Below are 11382 nucleotides of genomic sequence, written 5' to 3' on the forward strand. Positions count from 1 at the left end.
TAATTGGGTTTTTTGAATATTTTTGGGGGAGTATTTTTCGCAAATACGCAGTTTATCTGTAGCTATGTATGCCTATTCCAGCTACTACAGATACTCACATTTTCTGTTACTGTCAACTTTAGTGGAGCTATCTTGACAGAATCATATTATTTAGTTTGACCGAGGCGTTGGTGTTAAAGGCGTTTATTAATGAAATTTAGTATGGGGAATAATAGCAGGTGACGTAGGAGTTCTCTCCCTTGTCATGTAGAAACTGAAAAAAGCGTACATAAAATACATAACTGGAAAGCGGAAGTGGTTTCAAAACGCGACTTTGGCCGAGGTAGGTTCTATACTGTTGGTGTTAGCTAACTGTGTTGAGTAGCAGTGTATTGAGCGTTGGTTACATGTCCGGATCATGTAGATTCACGGGGCACATGTCACGATATGTGTCTGACCTCGCGACAAAAGAAATGTGTGCCATGTAGGCCTAGACCTGTGTCGAGACTAGAGGGGGAGGCATGAAAAGAAGAATGCTAGCACCCTTTATGATTTTTCCGTGTGTTATCGCGGATATCCAGTGTGTGATATCAACTCTGTGACATCAGGTCACAGCAAGAGGTGAATGGTTTCCCTAGAAGCGCACTGTCTTCGTGGACAGTGTTATGAATCTAGCACACTGTCGACTAACGGTATGTGATCAGCTGGCCATGTGTTATTTATTATAGAAATATATTGTGTCAAGACTGTGAGATGGAGAAAGAAATCTTTTGAACTGATACACCGAGAACATGTACAGCTGTAGCAGTTATGTTCTTTAAAGTGGGGCACCGGCTCCGTACAGATTTGTTGAGGCTGACACTGTACAGCACAGCCTCGACGGAGTTGTGTCCCTTTATTGATATGGTTTTCGTCCACCGCACAGTCCCATTGGTCACAACTCGCCCCTTTCCGTGACCTGCAAGAAGACTCGTCCCCCTATCGATGAATGTTATGTGCGAAAATACGACAAACCAATCAGAATGCGTTTATGATTTCGAGTTCTTTGTCAAATAATCCCTCAGAAATATTTTTTGATTTTACGTATGTCGTGCATCTAAAAATATACCCAAGACACAGTTCAATCATACTGTATAATTCCGCATGTCCCGATGTGCTTTAAATTGCATCTGAAATAAATATAATAGATGGGGAACTATATGTGAACCATTACGCAACGAGTTGTCAATTGTTTTAGATATGTCCGTTTGCGCTAAGACGGAACCCAGTCGCAAAAATGGCCATGGGAGGTGCACAAGTCGCTATACGGCTTGTCCCGGAATAACACGAGTTGGTCACGAATGTAACGATAAACACATTCATTCGATCGTTCGATGCAATGACTCGCGTCTTTGTGGTGTTTGGTTCAGATGGTTACTGACAAACAGTTTACTTATGTGTGTCCCACCGTCATAAAGATGGAATATTGCTGGGAGCGGCGTAAAACAACAAACAAAACAAAATTTATGGGTGTCATGGGAGTGTTGCGTGCGACTGCACCCCCACTTCTCGATCAACCAATCCACGCCCAAATACTGAATGTGTGCTAATCTGCAGCTGATGTTTTGTTATCACTCTATGTACCGACACGTGTGTAAAAAAACAGGTAATTAAGCAGGTAAGGTAAGTAAGCTTCTTTGTAGTGAGTGGGTTGGCACGGGTGGCCCAGTCGTCTAAGGCGCCGCGATTTTCTGTGCAGCTTAATGTGGGAGGAAAGCCCCAAGTGATGCAGGTCTCAGACGTTTACCACTTCGGTGAAACCCACGAGCACAGGTATTGTGCTGACAAACCTAGAAACATAATCGGGGCAAACCGGGATTCGAACCCACAATCAGAGGTTTCTGGCGTGCCCAAGATACGCAACTCTGCACAGCGAATCAATTGATGATGAAATGTATACCAGTCATATTTCACGTGATTTGATGGGGCGGCCAGGTAGCCTAGTGGTTCAAGCGTTTGCTCGTCACGCCGAGGACCCGAGTTCAATTCCTGACATGGGTACAATGTGTGAAGCCCATTTCTGGTGTCCCCCGCCGTGATATTGCTGGAATATTGCTAAAGCGGCGAAAAACCGAACTCACTCACCCACTCACTCTCGTAATTTGGTAATCTGCATGAGCAGGTACACGGTGGTTGAACCCGGCCGCACCTCCTTATGAAAAATATGTTTTAGCCCAGCCATAACACAAATCTTGAAAGAAATTCTGAACTTGTGGTAAAAGAAAAAAAAAAGAACGCATTCATTGTGACTCAGTAGCCATATTTTGCCAAACGTTCGTCTGACGCCAGATGCTAAAACTTCACGCAGAGTTGGGTTGTTGTTTGTTGTTTAACGTCGCACTCAGCTATTTTCCAGCTATATGACGGCGGTCTTTAAATAATCGAGTCTGGACCAGACAATCCAGTGATTGACATCATGAGCATCATTCCCCGCAATTGGAATATGATGACATGCATCAAACTAGTCAGCGAGCCTGACCACCTGAGCAGATTCAAATATGAAACCATTGTATGAAAAATTGCTGTTATCCAGATGAAGACAATGTCAAGTGAGCGCGAAGAGTCTGGATATGTGGACAACTGGCAGTCAGGGAAGTCTGTCACAGAGTGTAATCTGCGCATGCTCGACGCTGAAGACTTCAGTGACGTCACCTTCCGGGTAGGATCAGAGAAACAGGTGATCCGAGCTCACCGATACGTTCTTGTCAGTCGCAGCTGTGTGTTCCATGCCATGTTCTGTGGCCCCCTGGCGGAGAAAGGGGAGGTAACCATCCCTGATATTGAAGCGGATATCTTTAGGGAGTTCTTGAGGTAAGGTCCTTGTTTGGTTTTATAAACTTCCGAACAATAAGACTGAGTTTTGCTAAATAGTATCTCGACTGAAAGGATAATATTTTATCCACAGCAATTATTATAACATATTTCTCTTGATGTGAACTTTTTATCTAACATGTATAGCGTAAGACATATAAGGGATATTACTTTGTTTATAACAGAAATAGATGGTTGTGATTATTTTTCTATCTACAAAGGATGGAAATATTCATGAAATTGACTGCCACCAAAAATACATTGTTGCAAGATCGTTGTAGTAATTATAAAATATCTAGTTTGGCAAATGTTGCTGAAAAAATATATAGTCTCCGAACACTACCCCCTTCCTCCAAATGTCAATTGACCCGTGAAGATTCCAGGGTAGAATAGGTCTTCAGCAACCCATGCTTGCCGTAAAAGGTGACTATGCTTGTCGTAAAAGGCGACTAACGGGATCGGGTGGTCAGGCTCGCTGACTTGGTTGATGCATGTCATCGATGCTCATGATATTGATCACTTGATTGTCTGGTCCAGACTGGATTATTTACAGACCGCCTTCATATAGCTGGAATATTGCCGAATGCGGCGTTAAACAACAAACCAACCAACCATCCAACCAACCAAATGTCAAATCGTTGGTCCCTTAAGCTTTGTATTCTCCACCTGAACTTAGCTGTATGAACACATAATTCATTAGATTCGCCATAGCCATGTCATTTCTCTTCACACCTTATTGTAGGTATGTGTACACAGACAAGACAACCATCAACACTGACACAGTCATGGGACTAATGTACACATCAAGGAAGTACTCTGTAGATACGTTGTTCGGTCTTTGTGTAACGTTCCTGGAGACGTCCCTGTCAGAGGACAATGTCTGTCAGATCCTGGAGGAGTGTCATGGTTACGGGGAGCTGGAGTTGGAACAGAAGGCACTGAAAATCCTGACTGAAGGAGGGGAAGGAGTAATCCAGTCTCCAGGATTTGTGGGTCTTTGCTCAGACTGTCTCGAGAAGTGCTTAAAATCTGATACTATGAAAGCAAAAGAGGAAGATTTATTTGAAGCAGTGTTTTCTTGGGCAAAGGCAAGATGCCAGGATGAAGCTGTGGTTGACACGCCAGAGAACAGACGGAGACTCCTGGGAGATATGAGGTATGAGATCCGGTTTACCAGCATGCCACTGGAGTTCCTGGTGAACGTTGTTGGTCCTTCAGCAGTGCTGACAGATAGTGAGAGAGTTCGTATAATTGACAGAAAAGTAAACTCAGCTGTTGATATATCTCCATTTAACCAATCACAGAGGAGGACAGCAGACATCGCAGACAGAGATGTGTCTAAAACATACAGATATGTAAACAGGTTTCTAAACGTATCCTATTTTCGAAGCTCAACCCCAGGAAGATACTCCATCTCATTTTCATCATCTCGGAGCATTGTACTAGAAGGATGTCAGCTGTATGGTGGACCCTTCGGTAAAGTGCACATGCTGAATATCAGAGTGTATGACTCCAATGACGTGGTGATATTTGAGCCGTTACTGAACACGAGGGTGAAACTTGAAAGCTGCTTTCAGGGGAATGACGTCTTGTTTCACAGGTGTGTTTCCCTCACAGCTGGTGTGACCTACACACTGTGTGTGGACATGGATGGGGGTCCCACTGCCTGGGGTGAGGTAGGGCAGGACACGGTTAAGGTGGATGGGGTACAGTTCTCCTTTAAAGACTCTCCCATGTGTACTATGGGAACATCAACAAAAGGTGGACAAATACCTGGCTTAATATTCAATCTTGCGTGATGAATTGTGTTGATGTAGGACGTCACATAATCTGATGTCATTATAGATACCATCTTCAATTGGGTGATATAAGTTTCAAACCGGTACAGTCCTTCTAAATCAAGCATCTCCACGGGCGTCAAAAACGTGTTCTAAAGTTTCGAACATCTGATCATAAAGACTAAGACTGGCCGATGGTGTGGTGTACCTAGAAAACACACGCACGCACGCACGCACGCACGCATGCGCCGTTAAACCCCATTTCGACTCCCCTCACCTCACTACTAACACAGAATCTGATGTCAAATTGATCTTCAGTTTAATTACCAGTACATTCCTTCAATAACAAGCGTTGCTTTGCGACCAGAGATGAAAAAGGTTTAATAACGAGTATCAATTTCATTTTCACAATATTAGACTGACACAAACCGCTGTTAATTCATTGTGAGTGAGAGAGCGAACGGTACTGAAAAGCAACACACGCGTGTTAGCATGACATCACCAGGCGAGATATTCTGAAGTTTAAACTGAAGTAAATAAAAGAAAATCCTAACGTATTTGTATACTCGTTTATTGTAGGCCGGTGAACGAACAGTATTGAAACCCCACTCCACATATGTTTCAATATCAGAATACAATATCGTCTTTATCCCCATGAAGATCCGGGTTAAAATAGGCCTTTAGCAGCCCATGTTTACGTTAAAAGCGACTATACTTCTTGTAAGATGCGACTAAAGGGATTGGATGGTCAGGCTCGCTGACTTGGTTGATGCATGTCATCTTATTCCCATTGTGTGGATCGATACTCATGATGTCAAACACCAGACTCGATTATTTCCAGACCTCCGTCATAAAGCTGGTGTTAAAGAACAGACAAACAAATAAAAACAATATCGTCTTAACACATCTGTATTAACACTGTAAGACTCTCACAACATTGCAAATCGGGATTTTAGTCCGTTTATTTATAGACATTGCACTATTTACGAGACGGCTGGTCATCCTCGTCCTGAGTCTTGACGCTGATGAGAGAGTCTATCACCACCTGGGCCATCTTCCTGACACGGGATGCGATGTTCTCACTCAGTGTCGGATTCACATCCGTCACACCACCAGAGTCAGGCGGAACTCTCAACAAGGGCTCGAACTCCTCCTTTAATGAAGGTATCGAATCTTCCTGTTTGTGTGTCGTCTTCAACTCGTGATGAAATAGTTCCTGGCACGGAGATTCAACAGAGGACTTTTCTTGTTCGTTTGACGCTGTCAACACAACTTCCGATAGATGTTCTGGATGAAAAGTCGATACGGTTTTTAGAACTGCAGCTATGCCTAGTACAAAACAAAAAGTTATTGATTCATACAATTCTGCTCCAGCATACGTTGCTAGGTTTTCTTTGTTTCTGTTAGTTATATTAAAAACAACGTTCATGTGCTTTCAGTTTGTTTGTTTGTTTGTTTGTTTGTTCAGCATTAATATATCTAAAAGTCTCATGGATAAATATGTTAAAACGTTAAACTGTATTTTTCATACGGTTAATTCCCCTGTCCCAACGAAGTTGGTGGGGGGATATGGAAACGGGCACCGTCCGTCCATCCCTCTCGTTTCACTTCCGGGGAAGAACTCGGAAACCATAAAAGATAACATAGCAACACTGGGTACACACATTCACCACATGGTGTAGATGTGCCTTTTGCTATTTAAGCTAAGCTTGCATTTTTGATATATTTCATATGAATGTTTGACATTTTGGACTGAATGGAAGCAGTTGGTTTCATTTCCCGAGCAGAACTCAAAAATAATTACAGATATCTTTATGAAACTAAGTACACACATTCACCATGTAGCATAGATGTGCCTTTTGCTATTTATGATTCACCCAATTATTTTGTGTTTATATAAATTTTATCATTTTAGACTTGAAATTAATGAAAGCAATCTTAACAATTTTACCTCACTTCCGTTATATACTTCTCCATCCAACTTTGTAACATATCAGTCTAAGGCAGTTATAGAGTCTTTGTTCTTTAAAGATTTCAACAGTATGTTTGTTTTTTCTCATGTCAATTAACTGGCACACTAGTAGATACTGCAACCAACAAGCTCTTAAAGGATTCATAGCAGATGTGACCCATGAAGATCCCTGGTAGAATAGGTCTTCCCCAACCCATGCTTGCCGTAAAATGCGACTGTGCTGAATCGGGTGATCAGGCTCGCTGACTTGGCTGATGCATGTCAATTTCGATTCCAATTGCGTGAATCGATGTCAATCACTGGATTGTCTGGTCCAGACTCGATTGTTTACAGACCGCCGTCATATAGCCGGAATATTGTTGAGTGCGGCATTAAACAACAAATAAACAAATCATAGTAGATGTATTATAAATTCACCAAGTTTTGAGGGGTCAGCATGCTTATAGTTTTTGTTATCAGTACCGTTTACCTTGCTCTGGTAACTACATAGGGCTGAAACAATACCTGCCTGTATAACAATGCTCATCTTCCTGAGGCAAGGGAGTTAACTAACTGTAAAGTCCAGTTTCCACCCTTGACGAACTAGGCTGGAATTTCTGGGCTCGATCGTAGCGCCACCAATGATTATTACGAGTTATGTCCCTTCTATGTACCTCCTATTGACCAATAGGATTCCAGCTCTTATATCACTTGCGTTTGCTTCAAACAAAATGGCGGCGCCCAGTGAAGACGATCTGGGTCCATTTGCACAGAACAATCTTAGCGCTACAATTATTGTAAATCCTTAAGATCGCGATCTTAGGCTTCGGCTACAATCGCCATCCACTTGCATGACGCGATTGTAGGCTAAGATCATTGTAAGCTACAATCGAACCTTACAATTGGCCCGGACCAATCTTAAGTAGCTAAGATAGTTGTAGTCCCTGACAAAACTTGACAAGATGGCGTGCATGACAGGGTCTGTTTCACATAAATAATCTGCTTTACGTTCACACGCTGCCTCTTTATTTCGTTAAAGTGGTTTCCCTTTGTATAATCACGTAGAGTTAGAATCTACCTTGCCCAATGTTTTAGAATCGCTGAGCTCCCCCTTGTTTTTTTTCGGGTCACCTTCGTGTCAGCTATTTTGACTTTAGGTTATCATTAAATGAATATACAAATAAATATAAGTTGAAGTGTAAAACCATACATGTTTAAATCTGAAATCGAGTGGTACGGGGAAGAGCGGTTTTATTAAATGAATTTGAAAGAGAAAAATACAAGTATTCATCAGGAGACATTTGAAATACCCAGTGAATATATATGTTATGCTTCGCCAAAATTATTTATTATTCTTATTTCCCGTCTATGGATTCTTGAAATCCCCCGTCTTTCTGTGTTTTGCAAAGGTAGTCATAACATCCTTTGTTATAGCAGCGAAACGAAAACATGAAGGATATAATTAGGCTTTTTATGGTTTTGCGAAAAGCTCTCCTAAATAGATGACGATCATACATTTACGTTTTATGTTATTAGGATACACTATTATTTTTCATTTTGATTTACATAATTAGTATGTCACTAAATCCAGAGACAGTTAATAAAACATGAGTAGGTATTTCTCTAGTTGCAATATCAACAATTCCTGATTCACGACAGTATCAATGCCGAAAACATATCTATACCATCATTCTCGTTATCGTTTCCTTCAATTAATTGGAACCCTTTCTTAAAACTGTGCAAGGTGCAATGGAAGGAGGTACGTGTTGTGTGTCGTAACCTCAACTTATTGTCTGCGCAGCAATCTATGTGCGTTTGCAGACAACTGTAGACAGAGTCGAGTTTAAGATATTCGTACCTCAAACGTTGAAGATTTCGATCTCAGCTGAGATCGCGCTCTTAGATACAAGCCGTCTTTCAATCGTGCTAATATCGGTTTGTCAAAAACATGAACAGATTTGGAAACTTTCTGTTGACTGCATGTTGATGGTGCACATGCTTTGCAAATCCTGCAATGGACCGAAATCTGCACGGCAGCTTACGAACCTGATGTCGATTTCGTTAAACGATTTTGATTGGACTATGCAAAGACTCGTTAGTGAGTGAGTGAGTTTGGTTTTACGCCGCTTTAGGCAATATTCCAGCAATATCACGGCGGGGGACACCAGAAATAGGCTTCACACATTGTACCCATGTCGGAATTCGAATGACTCGTTAGTCCTGCCAAAATATAACTGCATAATTGCAGCCTAGTTCGGCAAGGGTGGAAACTGGACATACACAGTCAGTTAACTCCCTTGCCTCGGGAAGATGAACAGTGCTTTACAATACAATTCATGATATCCAAATGAGTGAATTGTGCTGTGCTAGAGTATACATAGTATTCTTAGCCTTCACATACTGGAAGATGATAAAACCTTTGTTTATCATGAATATCTTACTAAAGCGGATATTAAATTTGTAGAAAGTTTTATGGAGATGTTATACAGTAGCTCTTGTATTCAACATCTTCCACAAGCGGGTGGAGAAACTGATAATTTACAGCGTCACATTTGATTGCACATGTCATTGTCTTTAAGATTTAAACTGGTACACTGTGAATGTAGACATTTCCTTCTCTATTGAATGTGTGTATTCAACTTAATCGTAAAGAGTGAGTGAGTGATTATGTTTTTTAACGCCGCTTTTAGCAATATTCCATCAATATCACAGCGGGGGGCACTAGAAATGGGCTTCACACATTGTACCCATGTCGGAATTGTAACCCGGGTCTTCGGTGGGACGAGCGAACGCTTTAACCACTTGGCTACACGGCCGCCCCTAATCGTAAAGAGGATGCAGAGGAACTAAAAGGTCTGAAAGGACGAACCAGAATCTTTTGCCGAATGTCCATGATCTTAATATAACTTACTGTTTTATATGACATATGAAAAGTACTTCTCATTTTATTAGATATTGCTGGAATAATGCTAAAAGCGGCGTAAAATCAAACTCACTCACTCACTCACTCATTTTATGAGAAACATTTAAGAAGCCTCTTCAAAGGAACGAATTATCTTGGAATCTGAAGCATGCGATATGAAGCATGCGATATGTAGCAATAACTCGAGTTTCAGATAAAGTACACCGATAATGTGATAATGTGAAACAAACTAGTCTCGTCTCGTCTCAATTCAAGTCCCCCTCTCTCCCCCACCTCACCTCGCCCAAACTAGTCTCGTCTCACTTCACATGTTGGTTTATTTAAAATTTCAAGCCATGCAGTTACCGAAACGAAACATACAGATCATGTGCGTGAAATGTTGATGCTATTCTTTTCCAGCAATTAGAGCTACTTTAAAGCAATACGAGCCATCGTCTTCATGTAGTTAATTGATGCATCTGACCGTTTCTGGTCATTAGCTGACATTATTAAACCATTTTTGTGTAATCCGATGTCCTTTTTTCACAAGGACTAATTTTCTGATTTGCACGGTGTATACAAAAGAAGAACTGTACTCCGGACATCGTAAATAACATCATAATATAAAATATTTTCTGAATATGCTTATTCAAGAACAACGACGGCATCTCCAATTATATATAATACGGCCGAATTCCACATTCTACATATCACACTTTTTATTGTTTGGATGCTCATGTTCACTGTAAATATTTGGATTGTTATATTCCGTATTTTGAATTAACCCAGACCCCCGTGTTTTTTTAACCAGTTCACTGCACATAGCCACATATGAAACGTTTGGAAGCAAAGTCAAAGCGAAATGGCGAGTAGTGTGTCGGCGAATTTGCATAGAGCCTGTAGTATTTTTCAACCGTTTAATAGAATTCAGTGCACAGCCGTAGCGCTGGTCGCTATCATAGATTTTGTGTGCAAGGGCTCAAATCTATTTGCGTCTATACCATATCATATGAACACACATCAGTCATTGTTACAAGTAAACCACATTCCACAACAGTTACTGACACTGGACAAAAAAACAGTACATAGAAAAAGACCAAGTAACTCAACTCATCATGATCATAATTACTATTTTTTTGAAAGAAAGACATACAAAAAGAAACTGACCCCAACACGTATAACACGAGGAATCTCCGTTATTGATTAGTTCTGGTTCTGAGATGTTCTCCACTTCAAATGACATACATCAACATGGCCTTCATTCTACAGGCACCTCCTCCATGGTTACACCTGGTGATGTTCGCACAGATTTTGGAAAATTCTGAAAAATATAAAAGGAACTGTCGCATACGTCAAAAATGCTTTGTATGACTTATTAGCTAGGTCTTCAGCAACCCATGCTTGCCGTAAGAGGCGACGTGAAGGATTGGGTAGTCAGGCTCGCTGATTTGGTTGATGCATGCCATCATATTCCAATTGCGTAGTTCGGTGCTCTTGATGTCAATCATTGGATTGTCTGGTCAAAACTCGATTATTTACAGTCCATCATCAAATAGCTGGAATAATGCTGAGTACGCGTTAAACAAGAAAACTGTTTTTAAATAGACCTACCCTATGCAAATGTATCAACAGTAGTGCCCAATGCTCAAAATAAATAATATTCTTTCCAAAACAGCGTTGTCTTATTTGTGGTGAATATAATTATGCTCCTTCATGCCTTTCAGTAACATCATAATTATGCGTTTGTGAGGCATCACATATGGCGGGGAACTGTGATGCTCTTCATCAATGTTTTCTTGTAACTTTTTTACACACTGATAAGTTTGACACCTGGGAAGAACCCCCATGTGACGAATGAGTTCTCTCCCTTGTCATATAGAAATTGAGAAATGCACACATAAAATACCAGATTGGAAAGCGGA

General features: G+C 41.0%; 1 protein-coding gene across 2 annotated transcripts; it reads left to right on the forward strand.

Moving 5' to 3' along the window:
• The first annotated feature begins 295 nt into the window (after positions 1–295).
• Positions 296–5933, forward strand: LOC139459181 (BTB/POZ domain-containing protein 6-like). Of its 2 annotated transcripts, none has more exons than XM_071240635.1 (3): positions 296–322; positions 2552–2829; positions 3572–5933. In XM_071240635.1, the coding sequence occupies exons 2-3, from the start codon at positions 2552–2554 to the stop codon at positions 4626–4628; spliced, it is 1335 nt and encodes a 444-aa protein (XP_071096736.1). In that variant the 5' UTR covers positions 296–322; the 3' UTR covers positions 4629–5933. The 2 variants fall into 2 exon arrangements, with proteins under 2 accessions (XP_071096736.1, XP_071096735.1); XM_071240634.1 differs by lacking the exon at positions 296–322 and adding an exon at positions 334–671.
• The last annotated feature ends 5449 nt before the right edge of the window (positions 5934–11382 follow it).

Source organism: Haliotis cracherodii, unplaced genomic scaffold (assembly GCF_022045235.1).
Source record: "Haliotis cracherodii isolate W230 unplaced genomic scaffold, xgHalCrac1.p SCAF_13, whole genome shotgun sequence".
In the NCBI taxonomy this organism is placed as follows: Eukaryota; Metazoa; Mollusca; class Gastropoda; order Lepetellida; family Haliotidae; genus Haliotis; species Haliotis cracherodii.

Excerpts from the sequence above, each read along its gene's own strand:
- LOC139459181 (XM_071240634.1), top strand. The coding sequence starts at position 645 with ATGAATCTAGCACACTGTCGACTAACG. Across the intron at positions 672-2,551 it reads TAGCACACTGTCGACTAACG|ATGAAGACAATGTCAAGTGA; the intron begins GTATGTGATCAG and ends GCTGTTATCCAG. Across the intron at positions 2,830-3,571 it reads ATCTTTAGGGAGTTCTTGAG|GTATGTGTACACAGACAAGA; the intron begins GTAAGGTCCTTG and ends ACCTTATTGTAG.